This window comes from Geotrypetes seraphini, chromosome 2, assembly GCF_902459505.1.
Source record: "Geotrypetes seraphini chromosome 2, aGeoSer1.1, whole genome shotgun sequence".
NCBI classification, from domain to species: Eukaryota; Metazoa; Chordata; class Amphibia; order Gymnophiona; family Dermophiidae; genus Geotrypetes; species Geotrypetes seraphini.
The window spans coordinates 431,158,079-431,185,127 of record NC_047085.1 but is presented as its reverse complement, the minus strand read 5'-3'; the positions used below and the strand labels follow the sequence as shown (position 1 = coordinate 431,185,127).

At 40.8% G+C, this 27,049-nt stretch overlaps 1 protein-coding gene across 2 annotated transcripts in view; it reads left to right on the top strand.

The window, feature by feature from the left end:
- CUBN (cubilin) overlaps positions 1–27,049 on the top strand; it is a 494,825-nt gene that overhangs the window by 108,107 nt on the left and 359,669 nt on the right. For both annotated transcript variants that reach the window (XM_033931276.1, XM_033931275.1), the window contains exons 23-24: positions 20,246–20,438; positions 24,858–25,018. In XM_033931276.1, coding sequence (XP_033787167.1) covers positions 20,246–20,438; positions 24,858–25,018 — 354 coding nt within the window. The remainder of the gene's footprint in view (positions 1–20,245; positions 20,439–24,857; positions 25,019–27,049) is intronic.

Here is a 27,049-nt window from a genome sequence, read left to right as displayed (position 1 = left end):
AGAAAAATGATTAACATGGCAACTTTAACAAACAAAATTCAGAAATTTAAGGCAAAGCTAGAATAAAAAGTTGATTCTAATAACCAAATGCGTCCCTTATAATGTGGTACACAGACAAATCTGTTGGGTCAACAAAGAAATTACGAGGGGGTCAGAAAGTTGAAAGAATGCAAATTTCAAAGTGGTTCCAGACTTCTGCACAATACTGTACACCTCCCAATGCAAAGTTTGCATGGGACAGAATGTTCTGGGAATTCAAAATGACTTTCAAGTAGGTTCTTCAGCATGCCTGCCCAGGCCTCGCACCCAGTGGCGTATCAAGGGGGGGGGGGGGGGCGGTGCACCCCGGGTGCCAGCCCTAAGGGGGTGCTCCCGGCCTTGCCGTTCAGTCCCCCCCACCCCCGAAGGACCGCTCGCCCCACTGACCTTCCTGCACCACCTGTGAAGCAGCCCGCAGCAGGATCGCGAAGTCAGCGTCAGCGATCCCTGCGCTGCTTCCTGCGCCGCGATCCCGCCCCTCCTTTGACATCAGAGGAGGGGTGGGACTGTGGCGCAGGAAGCAGCGCAGGGATCGCTGACGCTGACTTCGCGATCCTGCTGCGGCTGCTTCATAGGTGGTGCGGGGAGGCCAGGGGGGCGAGCGGTCCTTCGGGGTGGGTCGGGGCATCAGGCCTTCAGGGTGGGGCGGGCAGGCAGGCAGGCTGGCTTTCAAGGAGGAGGGGGTGACAGGCAGGCAGGCAGGCCTTCAAGGGGGGACAGGCCTTCGGGGGGGTGCAGACCTTCAAGGGGTGCAGGGCTTCAAGGGGGGGCAGGCAGGCCTTCAGGGGGGGTGCAGGCCTTTGGGGGGGTGCAGGCCTTTGGGGGGTGCAGACCTTCAAGGGGGTGCAGGCCTTCAAGGGGGGGGACAGGCCTTCAAGGGGGAAAAGGCAGGCAGGCTTTCAAGGGGGGGACAGGCCTTCGGGGGGTGCAGGCCTTCAAGGGGAGGTGCAGGCCTTCAAGGGGAGGTGCAGGCCTTCAAGGGGGGGTGCAGGCCTTCAAGGGGGGGAAAGGCAGGCAGACAGACCTTCAAGGGGGGACAGGCCTACAAGGGTGGGACAGGCCTTCAAGGGGGGTGCAGGCCTTCAAGGGGAGACAGGCAGACCTTTAAGGGGGGACAGGCCTTTGGGGGGGGACCATGATTTAGAAGTACACGGAGGGAAGGGGGTGTTCAAAGAGATGTGCATATGCCAAACTTTGGGGGGTGGAAGAAATAATGGGTCTGAAAATAGAGGAGAGGGAGAGAGATGATGGACCATGGGATTTAGGGAGGGAAGGAACAGAAAGGGAGAGAAATTGGACACAAGGGATGGTGTGGAGGAGGGATAGAGATACTGGATAGGAGGGTAATTAGGAAAAGAAAGGGAGAGATGGTGGACTCTGGGATGGTGGGGAAGGAGGGAGAGATGCTGGATGAAAGGGTATTTAAGAAAAGGTAGATCTGTGGAGGGAGATGAAAAAAAGGAAAGATACCAGACTTCCTGGGAAGGGAAGGGAAATGGAAAGGGAGGACAGAGTTGGCAGATGGATGGTTAGCATGCAGAAAGAAGGAGACCCTGGCAAGCAAGTTATCAGAAGAAAACCAGAGCCTTGGACCAACAAGATTTGAAATATAACCAGACAACAAAAGGTAGAAAAATTAATTTTATTTTCTGTTTTGTGATTATAATATGTCAGATTTGAAATGTGTATCCTGCCAGAGCTGGTGTTGGACTGCAAACGTGAGCTAGGATTTAACAGAGAGAGGAAAAGTCCTTTTTGTTTCTTTATTTTATTTACACCACAGCGCCAGTGTGGTTAGGAGAAGCCAAAGGGGGTGAAAAAGCTATAAAACCCACCAGGAGTTTTGAAAAAAATCACCTAACTGGGCAGGAAAATCGAATTGAAAAACCAATTCAATAGGCTGAATCGAATCAAAATTTTTTTTCCTGAATCTGGCAGCATTAGTTTGCGCTACTGTCTTAGACTTTAGGACCTGGGATTGGGGAGAGATGGCATCCTCAGTACTTTATAATGCAAGTGAAATGAGGATTTGGTCAGACTTTTGAAGGGTCTGCAGAAAAAAAATATTGTATAGGCCGGGGACATGAGACAGCAGGAAATGGGAACTTTTCTTCCTTCTATTTTTGTGAATGGAAAGGCTGAGGATGTCAGAGAGTTCAGTTAAAATATGTGCTTTATAAGAAAATATAATAATGTGTTTTATAAAGTTTATAGCATAGCTGGCCTACCCAGTGAGGTGTTCCTAGTGGTGATGGTGGTAGCGTGCCAATGTGTTGAGAAGAAGAGGTGGTCTGGGAAATTCTGCTGAGCAAACTCCGTGCCCATTTCCACCCCCCAGTTAGTCCACTCCACTCAACTGGTTCACACACTGAGTGGGTCTTTGGGTGTTGTTTTGGGATCTCTTCCAGTGGTTTATCTCCTTCTGGTCCAAGGAAGGAAACTTTGTTATCCTTAGCATTGACCTACAGAATATGTTTGTAACAGCGCTGCTTGTGTGGCATTAGGCTATGTAGTGATCGAAAGAAAAAAACAGACCTTTGCACATTTTTGCACTATATTGTGGGTGTATGAGGAGATTCACATTTCCTGCACAGCTAAGTCCATGTGAAGTTACCTTGTGCTGTATTTGACATCTAGCAAGGTCTCTGTTTGAAAGGAAAGATCTAAACTTAAAAATGAAGTGGCCAGAAGTTATTGTAAAAGCAGATAGTGTAGTTGGTTTTAAGAAAGATTTGGACAAATTCCTGGAGGAAAAGTCCATAATCTGTTATTAAGACATGGGGGAAGTGTCTGCTTGCCCTGGATCGGTAGCATGGAATGTTGCTACTCTTTGGGTTTTGACCAGGTATTAGTATCCTGGATTGGCTACCATGAGAATGGGCTACTGGGCATGATGGACCATTGGTCTGACCCAGTTAGGCTATTCTTATGTTATGTTCTCATCTGTAGGGGCCTTTGTTTTCACTTCTTATTTTAATGTATTTTTTTTCTGGGAACTTATCAGTGTTTTTTATAATGGGAACAAAAATGGAAGAGAATTAATGTGTGTGGGATGAAGGGGTAACTAATTTCTTCAGCTAAATAATTCAATCCACTTCAAACAGACATAGGAGAACTCACGCACCATTCACACACCCTCCAACCAAAAACGTCAAAAGAAAAAAACTGTTCGACAACCTCCTAGCCATTCGAGCTGCAACACTCGACCCCCAACTCTACAACCAATTGACATCGACCAAAGACTGCAAAACCTTCAAAAAGAAATAAAAACCCTTCTATTCAAAAAACACATAAAACCGAACTAACACAATCAGAACTGTCCCAAGCATCACCTGCAACTACTCCATATGTACTTCTGATGTCATGACAATTCAGACATAATTTATGTTATGTTATGTTTGGAATATAAGAAAATTTTCACTGCCTGTTTCTATTCTGACCATTTATTCTGTTTCATGGTCATTACAAAAAATATTTTTTTACATAGGGGGGGGTGTCAAAAAATGATGGGCCCCGGGTGCCACATACCCTAGGTACGCCACTGCTCGCACCCTTTCCCCTTCAAAGGCAGGATGGCATTTTGGAAGGAAGATTTTTCCTGTAGAAATGAACTTTACCTATTTACCTGTGGAAATCTCTCAGAGGATAATCCCTTTATTATTTGTCCAACTAAAGTACTGTATCACCAGCCCCCTCTGGATTCTGTTTCAAATGTTTCATCTCTCAATGATAAAAGAGAGACCTCTTTGTGGGTTTTTCAGCAGAATGTGTGTGCAGGGGAGTCTCTGTATCAAGCAGTTGAGTGATTTGAATTTTACCTAAACGCTAAGGAATGTGTCTGTATACGGTTAGTAATGATTTGTTTATGCCATGGCACTTACTTCACTACCAGTTATGTCATCTTTTCAAATCATTTATTTTTTTAGCCTCCTTCATACATCTGGCATGGAAAAAGGAAAAAATATATTTAAAAAAAAGGTTCATTATAAACTAGTTCTACCTAACAGCTTGCCTAACACAAAGATTGGCACACGTTTTCCATTTCAGTACAAGCATGTGTCGATTTAGGCCCATTTTAGCCACTTGAGTGAAATCTTACAAACAATTAATTCCAGGGCTAAAGGTTTGTGCCAGTGCCTCTAATAATGAGATGCATTCATTGAAAAATGTGGTGCATTCTTTGCAGTACTACCAAAGTGGTACAACAAGTTAATTAATCAGCCTCTTAGTCCTTTGATGCTTAAAGTTATGCAGAAAAAAATAAATAAAGGGGTGAATGTCTTCTGAGTTAATGCAGTTCTCTTTGTTTTGCTATTTAAGATGAAACAACAACAAATCCCTGGGCTGACTATCTGAGGAAATTTGGCATTTTACGCCATTCTGAAATTGTGCCCAGTTGAGATCTTTGCTCTTGAAGTTTGAAGATTTTAGGGTCACAGGCAGGTTAATGAAAGTATCCCTGGCAATGCTTTGTGGATTACCGACAGGAAGAAACTCTGCTTGCAGTTTTCAGAATGTGCAGATCTCAAATTAAACTACTTACAGTACTTTCACTTATCCTTGTTTAAAATAGTTTTCTGACCTGAAGGACTCCAAGTGCAGATAATACGGTTTTAGAAAAGGCAAGCAAACACGCCATAGGTGATACCTCTCTTGTTGGACTAGCTTGATTCGTTTGAGTCTTAGTTTTCAATAACTATGCTCTCTTTATTATGTCACTGTTATGAATGGTAAAGTTAAAGCAAACACTTTCACTAGAAATATGAACAGGATGTCATGAATGATTAGTGCTGCTATAGTTCCAATTAGGGGAGTTTCAAATTGCTGGAGGAAAAAGCCTCAGATAGGAACCCTTCCACCACCACAATGGTGGTCCAAGGTGGTCGGGCGAACACCTCACTGGCAAAAAACCTCCAGACCAGCTCCCACAATAGTGAACTTAAAGCAGGACTTCTTATGGTATAAAGATAGAGGAAAATTTCCACTTATCAATAGATAGATCGGTACACCGACGATGGCCAGCGTTTCACATCTCTGCTGCCTCAGGGTGTATAGCAATCCGATCGCACTGTAACCAAAAATTTAAACAAAGCTCCAATTAATAAATAGACTGGAAACGTAACTCTATGAACCAGTTCAAGAAAAAAGCCTCGAAGACATACCTTTAAGCTGGACGCAAAGCGCATCTCAAGATCAAAAGATGGCTACACCACGACTGTATTGGGATTAATATAGCACTCCCGGGTGATGAACCCGGAAGTGAATACGTGGCAAGTTTCACCATTGAAAAATGTTAAAGAAGTGTATGTTAATGAAAAATACTGACTGTTATAACACTTGAATTAAAAGATGTTTTAGTTTTTGTCTTTTCTTTTACCCTGTCTCCTTCTTCTTATTATTATGTATATAATTTTCAATGTTAAAGTTGTTGTTAATAGAATGCGCATTCTATTAACAACAACTTTAACATTGAAAATTATATACATAATAATAAGAAGAAGGAGACAGGGTAAAAGAAAAGACAAAAACTAAAACATCTTTTTAATTCAAGTGTTATAACAGTCAGTATTTTTCATTAACATACACTTCTTTAACATTTTTCAATGGTGAAACTTGCCACGTATTCACTTCCGGGTTCATCACCCGGGAGTGCTATATTAATCCCAATACAGTCGTGGTGTAGCCATCTTTTGATCTTGAGATGCGCTTTGCGTCCAGCTTAAAGGTATGTCTTCGAGGCTTTTTTCTTGAACTGGTTCATAGAGTTACGTTTCCAGTCTATTTATTAATTGGAGCTTTGTTTAAATTTTTGGTTACAGTGCGATCGGATTGCTATACACCCTGAGGCAGCAGAGATGTGAAACGCTGGCCATCGTCGGTGTACCGATCTATCTATTGATAAGTGGAAATTTTCCTCTATCTTTATACCATAAGAAGTCTTGCTTTAAGTTCACTATTGTGGGAGCTGGTCTGGAAGTTTTTTGCCAGTGAGGTGTTCGCCCGACCACCTTGGACCACCATTGTGGTGGTGGAAGGGTTCCTATCTGAGGCTTTTTCCTCCAGCAATTTGAAACTCCCCTAATTGGAACTATAGCAGCACTAATCATTCATGACATCCTGTTCATATTTCTAGTGAAAGTGTTTGCTTTAACATTATTGATTTTTCACTTCTCCGTGTGTTTTTTGCTATACTGTTATGAATGGTGACATTTGTCTGAATAGACATGCAAACTGCAGGTTAGATTACATCATCTGTATTTATTTTTAGACATTAATAAAGACAATAGCCTCAATATTCAGACCATAGAAGGCAACCTGGCTATCTCCTAGGTCAGCAGCAATCCTGGATATTCAATGTCAAGGCCATAGCTAGCATTGCATTGAATCTCTGGGGTAAAGTTTGCTGGAGTTAGCTGGACAAGCTGATAGTCAGCGGCTGGCCAGGTAAGGCCTAGTGGTCAATGATAGACCTGTTTTTATAGACATGTTTATCTGGCCATGTGCCCTAGACAGCGAGCCATTGAATATTGGCAGTGACTGTCACCTGGCTACCCACCAAGCTGGATATTCAGTGGAAGATAGCCAAATATCTCCTGCTGAATATTGACATATAGGCAGCTATGTGCTATTTGGTTTCAGGTTTATTTAAAATTTGATTGTATCACTTATAATACTTCTAAGCGATGTACACTGTAAAACAGGGTACATTATTATAAAATAAGAACACATATCAAACCGTACAGGGACCAAAATGATACAACAGCGAAAGGGGTTGAACTACAATAGTTATAGAAAAGAAAGGAGTCTAGGGAAGCACAGGTTGATGGGGGAATCTCTAATGTCTCCTGAGTTGCATACTTCTTTAAAAAGAAGTATCATACATTTGATACTTAAGTGTGAAAAGCATCTTTAAATAAAAAAGACTTTAAGGTACTCTTAAAGCGATCAAGCTTTTGTTCTTCTCTAAGATGAGAGGGTAGAGTATTCCATAGCTGCGGAGGATAAGTTGTGAATATTTTGTTTCTTCGCATATTAATGACTTTTAGGGAGGGAATTGCAAACAAATTGTGGTCTAGTTTCAAGTTTATTTAATCGTTGATATACCGTTTATCAAAAACATACCTAAACGGTTTACAATTATCAGAATATTGTTAAAATAAAATCAAATAAAAAACTTTAAAGTAAAAAAAGTGAGGGGATGACAAAACAAATAGACTTACTGGAATAAAAAGGAAAAGTGGGAAATGATAAGAGTTTAAATACAATGGCAAAAATAAAATGTTAAAAGGGAAGGAAGAAATGGGAGGGCATTAGCACACTAGGTTAGGGGTCGCTTTGAAAGAGGTGTTTTAATTCGGTACTGCCAATTACAAGGATGCTGTTAGAGCTCAGGGAGAATAGAGTCAAACTTAAAAAGCGTCTTTGAAAAGGAATGCTTTTAAATTACATTTGAATTTTTCAAGAGATGTTTCTTGTCTGAGATCTGACGGAAGGTTGTTCCATAACGTGGGAGCAATGACTGAGAAAATGGTTTTGCGGGTAGAATCAAGAAATAGTTCACGAATAGGAGGAACAGAGAATAGGTTTTGAGTAGTGGAACGCAGATTCCGGGAAGGGGTATACGGAATAAGTACTTTATCAATGAATGCTGGTGAATTGGACTGCTTGGTTTTAAATGTTAGCAGAAGTATTTTATAAGTGATGCGGTGAGGAATGGGTAACCAATGAGCTTTGCGCAAGAGGGGAGTCACATGGTCAAATTTTTTAGCAGTTGGTAAGATTCTCAGTGGAATTAAGAGTTTACCTAGTAATGCTGGTAAGTTTGATTGTCGTATTTTAAAACAGAGCAAAATTATTTTAAATGTAATCCGATGGGATATTGGCAACCAGTGGACATTTTGTAGAAGGGGCGTCACATGATCAATTTTTTTGGAATTAGTGATGAGTTTTATAGATGCGTTCTGGATTAACTATAAGCATCTTAGTTGGATCTGGGTGACAGTTTTATATAATGAGTTACAGTAGTCTAGTCTAGAGATGACGAGGGAATGGACTAGGGTGTTTAATGCGGCTGGTTCTGAAACTTTTGCAATTGATCTGATCATTCGAAGCTTATAAAAACAGCTTCTTACACCAAACTTATTTGATCACAGTATGATCACTTTGGATCTAGTAAGATGCTGAGAATTTTGATGTTATGCATCATTTTTAGGGGTATACTATTAATTTGAATTTGTGCTAGTAGGGATATTCCTTCCTTCGCTGGAGCAGGACCATTTACCACTTCTGAAATAGGAGGTTCTAAGTGCTTCTGCATTAACTGTGAGCTGAGTAATACACACTAATGAGTGTGTTAAACTCTCTCTTTCCCCCCCTTTTTATCAAACCACATTAGACTTTTTTATCGCCACCCGTGGCGGTATTAGCTCTGACACTCGTAGGAATTCTATGAGCCTTGGAGCTAATACCGCCACAACCAGTAATAAAAAAAAGCCTAATGCGGCTTCATTAAAGGGGCTTAATGTGGAAACTGCAGATGAGATACTGGGCATGCCCTCCACTTAGTATCCCATTAGTTTTGCACTTGAAACTCATGAATTTCCTGCCTTAAAACCCGCCAAGTGCAAAATCTAATGCACTTTAGTTAAAGGCCTCTATCATTTTCATATCCTCCTTACTGTACATACTTTGGCCCTTGAGAGGGACAACAGAAATCTCTACAATAGTCAGCTCTTTTTCTTTTACAGTGTTATTACGCTGCCTGTTCTAAGAAAATAACGTTCAGGGGAATTTGAGGAGTTTTTTGTATGCTTTAGCCACAGACATTATCTGGTGATATTTAGCCAGCAGAACCGTCACTGGCTAAATTAAACCTAGATATTCCATGCTGGGCCATCCTATATCGTGTTTGTTTATATTGGAATCCACTTAGGCTGTAGGCAGAATATAAATGTAACAAATATGTGAAATTCCAAATGCTGTCGGAACTTACGTGGGGTACTTCTCTCTGCCCTTCCCCATTCCTGATCCTGATCCCAATCTCCCTCCCATCCTCCTAACCCCTAAGGAACATTAGAACCCCCTTCAAACCCCTCCCCCCCCAACCTACTTGGTCTTGCCTGGTATGGCTCCTTGCAAAAAAAATGGCTGCTGTGACCTTTAGCAGCTGCCTCATGGCATTTGGAGTTAATGTGGGAGCAAGTAGCACTACCTAAATGGCAGTGAAAAGTGTTTCACATATTAATCTTTTAAAGGTAACACACACCAATACGAGGGCAAATCAAAAGTTAAATGCAATTGTTAAGTTATGTGATCAATGGAACAGATCTAGCGAAATGCAACATATGCGCTCGTACATTGCCTGCTGGGTAGTTCGTCCATGCACAGTGCAGCGCTCAGCCTTTAGTCCTGTGGTAGCCACAAGGTCAGAAACATGGATGCTCCATTGCAGGATTACACCATCAAAGAACAATGCGCAGTAGTGCCCTCTTCCAAGAAAATCATGTTAACTTTTTTTCTGACATAAAGGGGCCTATTCTGGCGTATTTCCAAGTGCATGGGCAAACAGTGAACAGTGATAATTATTGTACACTGCTGTGAAATGAGCTTAAACCTGAATTTCATAGCAAAAGAAGAGAAATGTTGTCCAAAACAGTCTTGCTGCACCATGACAATGCACATCCTCATACAGCAGCAGCGACAGAAGAGACAGTGCAAGAGCTTGGGTTTGAATGTCTTCCACATCTTCCTTACAGCATAGCAATTATCACATCTTCAGTCCACTGAAGGAGATGCTGGAAAGGAAGCCTAGCTCACCAGGCTTCGGGAGCAGCCAAAAAAAACTTCTTCTCTGCAGGAACCAGAAACTAGTTGAATGATACAACAAATGTGTCATCTTGCATGGGGACTATGTGGAAAAGTGATATGTTCAATTGCTCACCGTTACTTCTGTTAAAGCCGTTGAATATATTTTGCCTTTACTTGTTGATTTACCCTTGTATGTTGGCACATGATCTGAAAAAAAAATTCAAAAATGGCTTATATTGTGCCTTATTGAGTTTGAGTTTAGCATGCAGGAAAGGCGCTAAGGGGGAAATTCATCAAAGGGCACTTAGCGCATTAGGCTACATAATCATGATTGTGTGTGCTAACTGCTAAAGATGCCCATTCCTATGGGTGTATTTAGCAGTTAGAGTGCATAATTGCAATTGTGCATGCTAACATGCTTAGCGCCCTTTCATGAATTCCCCGCTAATAAGGACCAGACAGCAAATAACAACATGGAAAGGAGGCCTGCTAAACATAAGATCCATGAACAAGAAGGGAATACAGATAGCAGACCTAATAGGAGAATACAATCTTGATTTCCTGGCTCACAGATAACAGTGGGGTCATTATCAGCGAAGCATGCCCCCCAGACTACAATATCATGCTCCAAAATAGAACAGGGAAGAGAGGAGGGGATAGCAGAAGCCAGTAATCCTAACCTCTGTTTCCAGCAAATTAAACCCACCCAGCCAGCAGGAGCAGAAAGTTTACTTCTGAGAACAGGGAACACATACACAATGGGCATAATGGTGCTATATGTTATCTCCGACCTAGACACAGAAGGATGGCAAAACATTTTGAACCTTTTGAACACAGAAACCAACCTAAAATTCTCCACCTTCTGGGTCTGTGGCAACTTTAATCTACACATAGATGACCCAACATATCAAAAAGCCCAACAGATAGTCCAACAACTGGAAGGACTGGGCCTACACCAAACAGTAAGGGGAAAAAAACCCACTCTAAAGGACATACCTTAGATGTACTATTCGGCAAAGAGGAGGATATAGGCAACGGCAACCCCTCCACAGTGAAATTGCTCTAGATTGAACACTGTTTAGTACACTTCAGCATAAAACTACCAAAAAGTAAAAATCAATCAGAAGCCTCTGAAATAAAACCAAAAATTGGAAGAAGCTTCATAGCAGTACCAAATTCAAAACCAGACTGAAGACACACCTCAATTAAATCAAAAACGATAGCACAGACCTCACAGAATGGGTAAGACTTTGGGAAGTAGCACCATTAAAATTATGCAAACCTAACAAAAGAAAAGATGGATTCACACCCTCAGATGAAATCATGAAACTTAAGAGAGAGAAAGGAAAACTCAAAAGAAAATGGAGGAAATCAGACAAAGATGAAGAGACTAGAAAAGCCTGGCACAAAATCAATGGAACCTATATTAAAAAGATAAGTTAAGGAAAGAAAGAATACCTCTCAAAAAAGATCCTCGAAGTCGGAAACTCAACAAAAACCCCCATATCAGGTAGTATACGGATTGTTAGGTCAAATACAGAGAGAGAGCACCACCAAATGCTCCCTAACCAGTAAAGAATTCAGCAATGGACTAAATGACAACATATCTGTGGACAAACACAAAGTGGAAACTGGAAGCAAAATGGAAGAGTTTGAAACAGTAATGGAATTCCAAGTAAAGAAACTACTGAGAAGAGTGAAATGGGGCCTTCCATCCCTCGATACCTGTCCGATTCAGCCAATGAGAGAGCTCTAAGGCCCAGGACTCTCCCACCTCATGACCTCATCTATGACTCATTACAGTCCGAACACGTTCCACTTAAATGGAAACTCTCCATCATTAAGTCCATACTGAAAAATAAAGAAAAAGACCTAGAAAACCTCTCCAACTACAGACTGGTAGCCAACTAGCCATGGATATCCAAACTAATAGGCAAACTAGCATGCCCTCAGTGTAATTATTGTCCCAGTCCTTCCATTGAACCACAATGTCACCACAAAGTCCCCTGACCCCCCTCCCAAATGCCAGCTGAGACATTAGAATCCCCCTAGATCCATCTTTCCTTTCACCACCTCTCTGAAATCTGTACTTAGTCTTCTACAGAAACCCCATCTACATTATCAAGAGAAATTCAAATGGCATCATGCCAGTGCTGCTGTTAGTTATAAATGGCAACTTCTATCTTCTGAGACACATTCTACGTTCTCGTAATGATTATCATTTAGTCCTTCTTTCAGTTTCATGGCTCATCGTGATATTATATGTCAAAGAGCTTTTTATCATCTAGCACCATCCCTGGAGAATAGTTTGCAAAAACACTCAAGGGAAGTGAAGTATTTTCCTGCCTTTAAATTACTAATCGCTTTTTGAATACTTCATCTCCAACCCATCAATTTTACCTGAAACCTGAGCTATCCATGTTAGATTCACCAATCTCTAGCCTAGATTCAATAATGTAAAACCCTCATGCTGTGAGCCGCATTGATTCCATGTAGAAAATTGCGGAATACCAGAACGTGTATTGTATTGTTTGAAGCTTTACTGAACATCCATTTATTCCACTTGGTCTATATGGGCTAAGATTTAGGTATCTGGTGACAGACATGGAGTTTGTATCTTTGATGGATATTGATTTGTTAATGCATGTTAATGCAAAGTGCCATCTTTGCTAAACATCTGGGTTCATTCCCTTGTTATCTCACGACTGGACTATTGCAATGCTCTATATAATGGTATTACACAAAAAGAGCTGAGACGCCTACAAATAATTCAAAATACTGCAAGAAAGCTTATTGAAAATGCAAGGAAATTTGATCATGTAACGCCACTTTTGATCAGAGCACACTGGCTTCCAGTATCAAATAGAATCACATATAAAATCTTGCTCTTAACCTTCAAAACACATGTCACAAATTCTGAATTATAGTCAGTCTCTTAGTCCCGTAGGCTCCCGTGAGAACCCTTCGATCAAACACTCAATATCTGCTATCCATTCCTTCAATGCATCACATTAGCATGTCTCATTCTACCATTTTCTCAGTTACCGCCCCCATGCTCTGGAACTCAATGCCCACAGAATTATGCAAAATAATGATATTAGACCGATTCAAATCAAAACTAAAAACATTTTTATCTAAAGATGCCTTCGATCTTTAAATAAATCATTCTCAAACCTTTATTACAGATGGTTCCCCCCTTGCGTATGATCCTTAATTGTCTCTCTATTACATTACATTACATTACATTACAGATTTCTATTCCGCTTGTGCCTTGCGGTTCTAAGCGGATTACAAATTAGGAGACTGTATAATTTCAGGAATATTACAGTACATAGAATCAGGAATGTATCAAGTTACAATTGATTAGTCTGGAAGTTTCCAGGAGAAATTTAGAGTACATAGTAGATAAATAGTAGGTTGTTGAAGTGGGTTGTACAATGTTTAGGTATAGTTATGGTGGTGGTGTTCGTGTGTGTATTTTCTAGTGCTATGTTGAGGTTAAGATGATGGAAAGTATTTTTTGAAGAGATGAGTTTTGATTTCTTTTCGGAATTCTTTTATGTCTATTGAATTGATCAGTAGATTGGAAATGGTGGTGTCAATTTTTGCTGCCTGTGTAGCTAAAAGGCTGTCGTATAGTTTCTTGTGTCATATACCTTTGAGAGGAGGGTAAGCGAATAGTTTTTGAGTTCTCCTTAATCTGTGTGAGAGATTACGGTGTAGTCTTTTGTTTAGGTAGCTGGGTGCTGTCCCGTGTGTTACGTTGTATAGTATCCTATATGAAATGCAGTTCTTCCCCTTACCTTTTTGTTCCAGTACGTCTTTGTGTCTTAGTCTACGTATCCCCAATTGTATATTTTTATGTACGACGCTTAGAAGCTTGATAAGCAGAATATCAAATTTTTAATAAAACTTGAAACTTCATCTTGTTTGATTGTTCCTTTTCTATTGCATTTTGTAGTTCTCTCCCTTTTTGTTTTAAACTTTTAATTGTAAACTGCTTTGTCTGTTACGCAGTATATCAAGCATAAATAACATAACTGTATCGTACTCATATATCAATCAGTAAAAACCTAAAAACGCAACAAAGGAAAACATTGTATAGAATGGGAGGCTCACATATAGCAATCAGGTCATATGGATCAAGCCCAAAGTCTGTTTATTGAGAGGTCATATTTTAAAGTTTTAGGATTGTTGATAATTGCTATATTATGGGCCCTTTTTACACAGCCGTGGTAGTAATGCTGCTGCTGTAAATACGCCAAAGCCCATTCCAATTCCTACAGGCTTCGGTGCATTTACTGCGGCGGTATCGCTACCACGGCTTTGTAAAATCTGGACTCTATTTGAGGTGTAAAGCACATTTCCAGCCACATTAAATCCTCTATCAATAAGAAATTCACATGTGCATCAACATTTTTTTGGAAAACTGTGGGCTCCTTTTACTAAGCCGTGTCAGGGCATTAACGCGTGGAATAGCACATGCTAAATTGCCGCACACGCTAGATGCTAATGCCAGCGTTGAGCTGGCGTTAGTTCTAGCCGTGTAGCGTGGGTTTAGCGCTAAAATGCTGCATGCGCTAAAAACACTAACGCAGCTTAGAAAAAGGAGCCCTGTGTCATCATGTTGAATCAAATCTCAATCTCTTGTTTACTGAGTAGCGATTGTCCGCCTGTGATTTGTCATACCAGATACAGTGTCCCAGCTGCGTCTCTGGTACATTTAACGCTATTAAGTTCACCAAAGTTTTTACCCCTTTGGCACTTAGATATAGGTTATAGGCCAAATACCAATACCAACTACAAATCACTCATCTACAGATGACAGCAAACCCGTCTTTAATCTATTAGTGTTTCTATATACAGGGCATTGAGCGATATGCTGCTTCATAGTAACATAGTAGATGACGGCAGATAAAGACCCGAATGGTCCATCCAGTCTGCCCAACCTGATTCAATTTAAATTTTTTTTTTTTTTTTTTTTTTCTTCTTAGCTATTTCTGGGCGAGAATCCAAAGCTTTACCCGGTACTGTGCTTGGGTTCCAACTGCCGAAATCTCTGTTAAGACTTACTCCAGCCCATCTACACCCTCCCAGCCATTGAAGCCCTCCCCTGCCCATCCTCCTCCAAACGGCCATGCACAGACACAGACCGTACAAGTCTTCCCAGTAACTGGCCTAGTTCAATCTTTAATATTATTTTCTGATTCTAAATCTTCTGTGTTCATCCCACGCTTCTTTGAACTCAGTCACAGTTTTACTCTCCACCACCTCTCTCGGGAGCGCATTCCAGGCATCCACCACCCTCTCCGTAAAGTAGAATTTCCTAACATTGCCCCTGAATCTACCACCCCTCAACCTCAAATTATGTCCTCTGGTTTTACCATTTTCCTTTCTCTGGAAAAGATTTTGTTCTACGTTAATACCCTTTAAGTATTTGAACGTCTGAATCATATCTCCCCTGTCTCTCCTTTCCTCTAGGGTATACATATTCAGGGCTTCCAGTCTCTCCTCATATGTCTTCTGGTGCAAGCCTCCTATCATTTTCGTCGCCCTCCTCTTCATCCCTCCGCCTCCCTCTTTCGTCGCTTCATACAGAAAACTAAAAGTCTGAAACCAGGAACATAAATTGTTAGTTACTATGATATATTTTCTACTTCAGGAATAAAAGCAGAATGGAAATGCCTCACTTAAACACTTTTTTAATTATTTTATTTAATATATTCTGGGCTCATGTACAAAAAGGAAAAAAATAATCCCTGTTTCTGCATTTATTCTTCTCCGTCAGCCATGGAAAAAGAGGTTAGTGTGGTCCAAAGTTCTTGCTGCTGGCTTCCATTAACTGACTTAATATAATCCTTCACAACTGGGGAAGAAAAATAAAAAATGAAAAAGCACAAGCACCCTTTGTACAGCTGCATTAAGCTACAGTATGCAGAAACTGGCCATGGCTCAGGCAGATCTTTGGGTTTTAGACAGATCTGGTTTACCATTCATGTTTGGCTTCTACGTCGGCATCTTTCATTTTTAGATATGAAACTCACATACCCAGAAAGTGATGCTTGCTGTTTTGCAGCTGATATGGGCTTGCAGTTCTATAAAAGGCACATAGGCGCCTCACTTAAGTACATAAATTAATTAGCATATTGTGTTTTAAGGAAATTTAGAGTCCATTTGTTAAATACCTTAAAGATTAATAATTTACCTGCCAGATTTAATTATTTTTATTCTTATGCATGCACATCCAGGACGGGGAAGGAGGGTATGGTTAATTGATTCACCTTTAATGCAAGTATATAAGTGCTGTTTATTGAAATTTTGTATGTTTAAATGTTGCACTTTTTATATGCTTTATAAATTCAATAAAAAAATTTAAAATCAGTATATTGTGTTCAATTATGAGCTTTAATAAGCTCATAATTGAAAAAAAAAAAAAATCATTTGGGTAATAGGCGCCTATCTTCTTAGGCACAATTCTACATAAGATAGGCGCCAAACAGTGCCTAACTCCAAAATAGGCATGTTTAGAGGTGGAAAAGGACAGGCACAATTCTCTAAAGAGGCTTTCAAAACCTTGGCCTACATTATAGGCCCCTACTAGGTGCCTAGATTTTAGTTAGCCATGATTCTATAACGGGCGCCTAAGTGTGATTGCCATGAAATAGGTGCCTAACTTTAGGCACCCAATTACAGAATCTGTCCCTAATTTCCTATTCTTTTTTTTAAGAAGATAAAAGCAATATGTCATTCCATTCCATGCACAAAAACTTGGGTGCATTTTTATAACTAGACACCACAATGGGGCACGCTGAGCAATGAGCATATCTGTGCTCACAGATACCATTATAGAATAGCGGCATAAGCCCAAAGATATGCACACAATGGGGTCCTTTTGCTAAACTACAGTAAGTGGTAGCACATGCATATCACACATTAAACAGGCTTACCGTGGAATGTGTATTGCCATCCCATGGTAAATTTGCCTGTCTATACATGTACACCACACTCTAAAAATATATATTTAAATTTTCTCTAAGGGGGAGTGTTTAGGGGTGGAGAGGAGTCTAGGACAATTCATCATGGCCCTGTAAGAGCTGCCAGTTCATGTGACAGTGCTAATTAGTTAGTGTTTGAGGCATTGCCATGCGCTGATTTATTAACCTAAAAGCTTAAATTTGACTTTTAGGTTCAAACAATTTTTATTGATGCAAACAACCTCAGATATAACATCAGGGCACCCCAAGGTACACAGTACAACAATAATGCATCAAATATAATAATATAATAAGTATATACAAATAAAACATAACATCAAACTAACTCTTCCCCCTTCTACACTACATAGGGAGAGCAAGGGAGAGAAGGCAACTCCAGGCCCTTGACTCTTATGAAGCTAGAGAAAGCCATTCAACCCCCCTCCCCACCAAACCCCACTTATTCTATTCTTAACTATATGTTCAAACCTTTCAATACCCCCCCACTTCCCCTCCCTAAGCCCCTCTTTCTCTTACCCTCCCTATGGTACTCTCTACCCCACCTCATCAGGACACACCATTACAATATCAGTCCGATTAAATGAGAGCCCCATTAGGACACCCATCTTAAGACCGCACTACGGCCTTTAGGATGTAAAGCCTGCAGATATGGATCCCAGATTTTTATAAACATCTTTTGCTTCCTAGTCCCTCCAGCATCTCTCGCCTCCCAGATGGCCAACTAATGTAACTGGTTCCGCCAATGCCAAAACTTTGGAGGGTCAGGGATCATCCAGTATTGAAGAATACATTTTTTGGCCAATAGACTCATTTTCTTACACAGCGCCCTATGCCCCCTAGGCAAATAACCAAATGCCTCTGGTAAATTCAAAACAAAATGGGTCGAAGAACAGCACAAAGATCTTCCAATTATTTCTGACATATAAGATATTATTCGTTTCTAAAAATGCTGAATAAGGGGACAAAACCAAAATGCATGTCCCAAAGTGTGACCCTCATCCCACATTTATGACACAGCGGTGTAGGAAGACCTCCACTATAAAACAACTGTGTACAAGTGTAATAGGCACGTAAGGTCACCCTATAATACGTTTCTCTTAGCCAAGCACACGGGGTCACCCCAGGTGTCGCCCTTAAAGTACTGGCTACATCCCAATGTCCCAAATTAAGCTGTAATTCTCTCTCCCATTTATCCCAAATTTTCTGATAGTCCTTTTCTGTTTGTAATTTTTGCAAGCTAGCATGAATGCTAGACACCGAAAGAGACACCCCCCTCCTCCCGAGTAAACAACTCTCCCAGTCTAGCCCCCAAATGCAAACTCAATTGTGCTCTGTCGAGGGACCCCACATAGTGTTCCACTTGAAAACACGCAAACTGCGCTGCCCAGGTCTCCCCCACCTTAGCCAACAATTCTGCACGAGTCAGCAGTTCCCCTTCATCCCCCAATATATGTTCTAAATTTGAAACTCCTCTCATTCCCCATAACCGGAATCTGGTCCCAGAGGAAAGGCCGGATTACCCCGCAAAGTCAAGAGATCAGTAACAGTTGGATTCCCACCCAAGACATGCACAAGCCAACGCCATGCTGCCTGTAATGTGTTAAATAATACACTTGGACAAATAAAAGAAGGCAATGCCCTCCGGGAACTATGTAGTAATGCAAACACATCATAAGGAGCAAAATATTCCCATTCCATCTGAAGAGGGGTGTAAATGCTGGTCATATTCACCCAATCTCCCAAATGAGCATTAGAGCTAATACTACCCCGGCCGGTGATAAAAAAAGCCTAACGCAGCTTTGTAAAAGGGGGCCAAAAGTCTGCTTTTATTACCACGTACTCATCACTGACTGGAGGCTTCTGACTTTTTATACCTGACTTTTATACCTCATTAAGTCCACAGGCAGTTTGTTCCACTCATAAGAGCCAGCTATTGAGAAAGTGCCAGCCGATGTTTTATTTAATCTCCAGCATTGGTACGGAGGGATCATTAAATCCCTGGCTGCTCCTGAGCGCAAAGTATGCCCTAGGAGCTAATGCTTCAGATTCGATTTCAAATCATTTGCAGTGTTCTGATAAAGTCCACAGTGTACCAACATCAAAAATTTAAACCGGATGCAGAAAGCAACAGGCAACCATTTCAATTGTTTATACTGTAATTTGGTGTTGCCTGCTGTTTTCTTCAAATCATACAGCAAACGTACAGCCAAGTTCTGCATAACTTGCAAAGAGTGCAAGGCAGAAGCGGCCAAACTAAGTACAACAGATTCTCTGTTAACCGGAACTCAATTAACCAGAACTCTCAAGCAACCAGAAAATAAAATCAAAGAAATACTGTAATATTTTAAATAAAAATGAAAATAAAATCAATTTCTGGCAGAAATGAAAGTGTAAACTTGGTATGCCACACCTGAGCTTTGCCTTCCACATGTCCAGTAGTTTGTCTGGAATAGTGTATGGTAAGGCAAAGTATTGGGTATAGGGTTAGGCCTATTTTTAATACTAACTCTCAAGAAACCAGAAACTACATTTATCCGGCATCTATCAATCCCCATGGGTACAGTAATCAAGGCTGACTAAAATCATGGCCTGTAATACCTGTCGAAAGTCAGACATTAATTTAAAGGTTTCAATTTGCTCAACAACCAAAATTTATCCCTGTAATATATCCCTGTGGGCATTTGCAGCTTCCAGTCACTTTTATCCTGATGGGACGGCTAATGAAACATTCTAAGAATAGTGTATATCTTTTTAGTAAAAACCATAAAAAATATTACTATGTTTAAAAAGCCAACCTTCCTTTCCGCCTCCTCTCTGGCAGTCAGATTGGTGGCAGTGATGCAGGCTGGCATTGTAAGGACGTAGCAGGGTCAAATTTATGTATAAGTTAAACCAGCTTTGAGCCTCACATTAAAATGGCCTCATTACTTCGGATCAAGCCCTGTATCTGAAGGCAAAAAGTCAAGTTGGAATCCAATACCCAAATTCTTCACTTGCTGTTTTATCTTCACGACAGTCCCCAGGAAGGATACTGACTCTGGCAAAGACCCTGCAGAATCAGAGCTCAAAAACGATAATTCAGGCCCAAGCCATTGCCCGTTAACCCTTTAGAAACTGTTTCAAAAGAGATCTATAACTGCAAAATCCCATCTGGGATAGATGTAGGAAGCGGGAAGAAAAATTGAATGTCATCCCCACAAATGCAGAATGACACATCCAAGGAAATTCAAGTGGTGGGAAAGATTATTATATTCAATTGGTATTTAAATACAGTCTTTGTGCATTCAAGGAGAACTATACAAATATGTATTATACTGTGAAGTTTCATATACTGTTAGTGACAGTATTTGGTAAAAAAAAAAGTCATATTAATAAATGCATCTGTCTTTCTTTTTTCTTGTAAGCATGTGATGAAGACTTAACGGATGCCTCTGGTGTGCTTACATCCCCAAACTATCCGAACAATTATCCCAATAGTCGCGAGTGCGTTTACAGGATCACAGTAGAATTTAACAAACAGATTCGACTAAATTTCACTCAGTTCATTTTGGAGAGAAAATTTTTTTCAGTTTGTACAGCAGACTACGTAGAAATTAGGTAAGTTGTTGTAATCAAGGGTAAAGGTAATGAATCTGTGTTTGTGTTTATTTAGCATGATATACCGCATTGGCTGTTAGGATCACAGCAGGGTACAATAAAATCAATGAGTGAAAAGAGCTCCATTAGAGAATAGGAAGGTACGCATCATCATACAAGATAAATAGACATTCACTCCCATCCTAAAGAAAGCCTAAACTTATACAGCATCTGTGAGAGAGTGGTCTCACCATTACAGGCTATTCCCCTCAAAAGCAATAAGAAAAAAATGAATATAATGATTAATGCATTTGATTAACAGCTTTGAGGGGCATTTTCCAAACATCTAAGCCCACTCATAATACTCTTTCATCATGCCCATCTCATGTTCTAGATGCACAGAGGCTGGGCTTTCTCGCTAGATGTCCAGAAAGGCGGTTTCAATTATCTGCACTTGGACGTCCTGGCATATAGGACGTCCAAGTGCCGATTTAGGATTCTTTTTGGATGTCTATGTTTTTTGATTAGGAGCCTGTTTCTGTGATCTAACCAAAGTGGTTTATATATTATACACAGGTATGTTCTCTATCTCTAGTGGACTCACAGTCTTCTACTACTACTACGATTTGTAATTTCTATGGTGCTGAAAAGCAATGGAAGATTAAGGGGGAAATTCATCAGGACACAGACTAGGGGACACTTGATGAAGTTACAGGGAAATACTCTTAAAACCAATAGGAGGAAAATATGTCAAAGCAGCTCCTGATTGGTGAGGCCCGACTTTAGTACAGGAAGAGGCGGTCGGAGCATACCGCTAGTGATTTCCTTCACTCGCCAGTGCTCCGTCTGCCCTCTCCTGCCTCCCCTTCACGGTCAGAAAATACCGCGAATGACCGGGATCAGGAACCACGGACCACGAATGACCGGGGGAGCACTGTATTGCATTTTTATGTTATAACAATTATTTTATTTCTATGTTTTATGCTATGCTATTTCAGATGTTTGACTGTAACCTAGATTTGTGGATGGGCTAGAACAGTGCCTCTCAAACTTTCTTGAGCTGGGGCATACTAAAGGTAGAAGCCACGGCTTGAGGCACCCAGAAGTGCATGGACGTCGCCGTGATGACATCACGCGTATGTGTGACATCATCACATCGACGTCCACACCTGTGCAGAGGCCCTCCAGATGGGCCCTGAGATGCCAGTAGGGGTGCCAACAGGGAAGAGGGCCGGAGAGAAGGAGAGGCATTGGTGCCAGATGATTGCCTGCAGCAGTCTTTCTCAACTACTTCAAGCTAAAGTACCCCAACCACAGACCTCCCTAGGCCCAACCAAGCTCTGCCCCAGATCCCATCCCCTTTACTAATTGTAATGCAATTTTTTCCATTCATTTTTCATATAAACACAGCAGATATAAATTCTCAAAACTGACACTATATTGAAAATAAAATCATTTTACCTACTGGCGATCCTCTGGAGGCTGCTGTAATTAGCTTTAAAGGTGAGACCGGGAGGCCGGGGGGGGGGGGGGAAGCCGGAGGACGCTAGAGAGAAGGGGAAAACATTCAGGCCTTTGGCAAATCGGGCAGCGCTGGCACCATACCACTTAGGGAAATCAGCTGGCAGGCATCTCTCTTCATCCTCAGTGTGCTGCGGCACACTTGGAATCTCAGGAGGCACACAGAGCTCCTTTTACTAAGGTGCGCTAGCGTCTTTAGCACACGCAGGATATTACTGCATGCTACACCGCGCACTATGCGGCTAGAACTAACGCCAGCTCAATGCTGGCGTTAAGGTCTTGTGTGGCAATTCAGCGCGTGCTATTATTCTGCGCGTTAATGCCCTAACGCAGCTTAGTAAAAGGAGCCCAAGTTTGAGATACACTGGGCTAGAGCTTTAAATAAACCTATCAGTTTTATTACTTCAACATTTCATTGTAAAATTGACACTTATTAGTGTTCCTTATTTGCATCAAAGATGAATTTGAAAAGAATGCATCATATGCTGAAAACGTTTATTGGTATTTGTGCATCAAAGAAATTAAAGTTTTCCCTCGAAAAGGCATGCAGCTAACCTGATTATATCAGTGAGCAATTTCAGTTTTATATTTGCTCATGTCCTCAGTTCTATAAGTACTAAAAAATTGAAGTAGAACAATCAAACTCAGATTTGGAGAGAAATGCAATGTTTAGAATACTCACATTAAGGTTCATTTTAATATAGCAAGATATCAGAATAAAATGTATATTTAAAGCAGGAAGGTCTGGGTGCAGGGAAGTCTATTGGGGGGAGGGGGCCTTCTGTCAGAGAGAAATTGCCAGGGGAATATCTTTCAGAGGATGCTTGCAGGGGGTTTCCTAGGGAGGTCTCTAGTGAATGGGGTTGTCACTTGCAGAGGTGAATTCAGGCTGCAGCCCAGCCAGAAGTATTGGGCTGTGGCTTTGCAAAGCTTGATGCCCCTGGGCCACAGAAAAAACGCTGCTTGCAAGGTGACTCACAAGCAACCTTATTCCTACAGGGTGGGATTCTGCAACCTGCAGTACTGAGATACTGCAGATTGCTGAATCCCATAGGGCATCAAGACATGATAGAAGGTGAACTTTTGCCGTACCTTGATGAATTCCTTCTTTAGTTGTATATCAAACACTGGGTTTGATATCCAGGGGTGCCTGGTTCAAATCATACTGCTGCTTCATTGTCTCAGCTATGAAATTAGAGTGTGAGCATGACAGGGAAGTATCTGGTGTCTAAAACTCACCTCAAGCTACTGCTAACAAAATCCAAGGAAATAAATAAACATTTTGCACCCCAGGGCAGTGCTATAAGGTTTTGCACCATTTTATGGTTGTTTTTTTTCACTGCCGTCACAGGCAGTGTTAGTTTTTTTCTCCTTCAGGCACTGAATGGATGCCAGGGATGTAGTGGTAACCTCATGGACCCCACGTGTTTGTTTTATGGGGTCAAGGTTGTCAGCCTTAGCATTTTCGGTTGGCCTAACCAATGTCAGCAAAGGCCTATGGGAGATCATATAATTCATGTCTGATTTTAGGACATGTCATTGAAAACAGCCTTAGCCAGCCTAAATTAAATCAGTACTTAAAGTTAACAAAGGACCTTGCAGAGAAGAGGTGCGAAGAGGTGTTAAGATGTGCTAAGATATGTTAATGTCTGGTGCTTAAGATGGACAGTTTAAGATATACAATAAGTCCAGGTGCATGAGTTGGCACAGATACCATTGTCAGAGGTATACTGGAAATTACATTTGACTCCAGTCTGTAAGAGACAGGTTCTCTATACTTCTCCTGTCTCTCACACCTCACTCACCTTATTCACCATTGTTTCAAACAGTTTACAAAAGATAGGGGTACTTAACTTCAATAGATTCTATTTTTAGAATAAGACTCCAATCTATAAAAGCCCTCTCTCACAATACCCCCTCTCACCCTGGAACATCACCTCTCTCTTGCTTTCTGTCTGGAACACCATCACTTTCTTCTGTCTTTTCCTCTGGACTCTATAAGGCAGGGCAACTGCATTTTCTCTCTCCTTAATTATAATGCTTAATTGTAATCTTTATGAATCTTGCTTTTCTGTAATATTAAGCTTATTTCTGCACAATATATATATTCTTTATGCAAGCACTCTTAGTGGTCTTTGTCAGTAATTTTACTTCCTACTGAATCTTCAACGAGGGTATCGAACCCGGGACCTGGCGGATATAGCGGTATATAAGAAATAAATTACATTACATTACATTACATTGTAAGGCCGCCTTAACATTACCCCTCCAAACCTTAGATTTTGGGGGGCTAAACCTTACAAGGCATGGTGGTATGAGCTCATGTGAGTCATTTTCAGCTTCATGGGCACTTGTGGGTATACTTTGTTCTGATGAAGGAGAGGGCATAGGATGAAGTTGAGGTGATAGGCTCAGGAGTAATCAAAGAAAATACTTTCTTTATAGAAAGGGTGATTGATATGTAGAATAGTAAAGGTGGTGGAGATAAAGACTGTGACTGAGTTCAGGAAATCATAGGACAGGCACATGGGATCTCTTAGGGAGAGGACGAGATAGTGGATGCTGCAGATAGGCCATTTGGCCTTTATCTGCCATCATGTTTTAATACCACCTGCAAACCTAAAGACTATTGAAATGCTGTACATTCAGGTGCTGTAAGTATCTTTATGGAAGGCTCACAATTTAATTTTTTTTAAAATTACAAGGAACTCAAGTGGGATTTGAACTGGGGGTCTTCTGCTTCTCAGCCCCTTGCAGTAACCATTAGGCTACTCCTCAACTCTGCATGGAAATCTATAAGTTAATTTGAAACAGATTTTAGCACCATTGAGGGAAAAGTAAGCCAAAAAAATAAATTGTTTTATTATTCTTATAAAACTGAATTGTCATTATCTGCATGATATCTTTGATTTATTACAGAGATGGAGGCTATCACACATCGCCACTCCTTGGTAGATACTGTGGCAGGACTATACCTCCAGTTGTAGTATCCCATAGTAACAGATTATGGATACAATTTAAAAGTGATTCTTCCATTACCACAAGTGGATTTCAGGCTCACTGGGATGGCACATTAACAGGTAAAATCTAATATCAGGGCTAGTACCATACCAGTAAATTTTAGTATAATGTTTAGATAGCATATCTGTGCTTTGGCACCATACAATCAATTTTGATGCTCAATGTCAGGGCTGATGTGGTTAGGAATAACAAGGAGGCAGTTAATATTGAAATGGAGAAGGCCACTGATGTGTTTATATAGAACACTAGTTCATTCCCTTGTTGTCTAAGAGTCTGAAAGACTGAGTCATAATTTACCTTCCCCTACCTTTAATGAGCAGGAGGATCTGTGGATTTGTCCATCTCTGACACCCATTCAGAAGTTTCAAGTTGATTTCATTTTTGATATACCGTCTATCAGAAATGTCTAAACGGTTTATGATAAAATTGGATATATATAAAAAATTAAAACAATAATAATTACAGGGAAGGTAAATCAACTAAGGGCTAATGAGAAAGAAATACAATGTAATAAAAGAAAAGTAGAGATAAGAGAAATACACAAATGGGAGGGGGCAATCTAAATGATTCCTTTCTTGAGTTATTTTTCTCATACATTATATGCATCTTTAAACAAAGATGATTTAAGGTTTGATTTGAACTTCGTAACAGAGTTTTCCTAAGATGTTGAGGCATAGCGTTCCTCAGCCCATCAAAACTAGCTTGTATCCTTACACAAACCTGTCGTTCAATCATAGCTCCAGCAGCCAAACCCCTCCCTGACCACCACACTTTTCCATCACCCATTCTTCCAGCAAGTACAGTTAAGACATATCCCAGGTGAATCCAAGGGCTTCATAATACGAATGTTAAGCAAGGGCTTCATAAATAATAATGTTAAGCAATTAGGCTCAGATTCTACAAAAGACACCAAAGGTTAGTCACCTAAATCGGCATGCCTAGGTGATTTAGGCACTTAACTTACCCTCCCCCCCCCCCCTTTTATGAAACTGCATTAGGCTTTTTTAATCTCCGGTCATAGCAGTGAAAACTCCAACACTCATAGAATTCCTATGAACATCAGAGTTTTTATCGCCACAGCGGACGATAAAAAAGCTTAATGCAGCTACGTAAAAGAGAGGGTTAATTTTTTCATTAGTTTAATCAACACTGATAACAAACTTACAGTAAATGGTTCAATAATTGGCATAAATTAAAATCAATCGCTAATTAGGTGCCTACCAATTTTGGATAGGCAGCTAGCCCTTGGTGCCTACCAGAACATGGGTGGATATTGGGTGTGTTTCCATGTAGGTGCCTAAATTAGACTTAGATGCCAGCATATAGATCCAGAAAACCTTGACTTAAACAGGGGGTGCTTATGCCCAATTTAGGCACTGCTAGGTGTGATTATATAAATGGGTGCCTAACTGAAGATAGGCACCATTTATAGAATTGGGACCTTGATACAAAATGAGAGTATGCTAATTATTAGCATACAGCCACTAACAATTAACATATTGGCCTAGCACTTTGGCCCGGATTCTTTAAACAGTACCGTTGTCGAAGGCTGCCTTAAAAGTGGTTGCCGATCGCATGTCAATCACAGAATTGCAGCTTTAGAAAAGGTAGGTGCAGGAAATGTAGGCCAGGGTTTTCAAGGCCTACATTTACAATGCCTACCTTTTATGTGATTCATGCCTACAGAGATGCTTTATGATGACTAACGCCACTTCTGGTGTTAGCCACGCCTACAGGGGTGTTAGGCATCATAAAGTGCAACTGTAGGCATGATTCTGGTGCCATCTTTTTAAGTGGTGGTAGACGCCTGGAATTTTGTTTTAAGGCCGCTTTAAAATGGCATTTTCCCTGTGTGCCATTTAGTCTTAGTTAGTCCTGTAAGCCTGTCATTTTGTGTTGTATGTTTTGTTGTATTATCTTGATGTTGGTTGTTTACTTGTTTTATTTTCATCTTTTGTGATTGAAACTATTATCCATATTGGCCGAACGGCCATTGGGCTGGTATGTGAAATGGACATATGGTCTGAGGCCTTTCCTCCTTGCCACGGATTATCTAACCTTTTATGGAATAATTTGCCATTGCTCTTAAT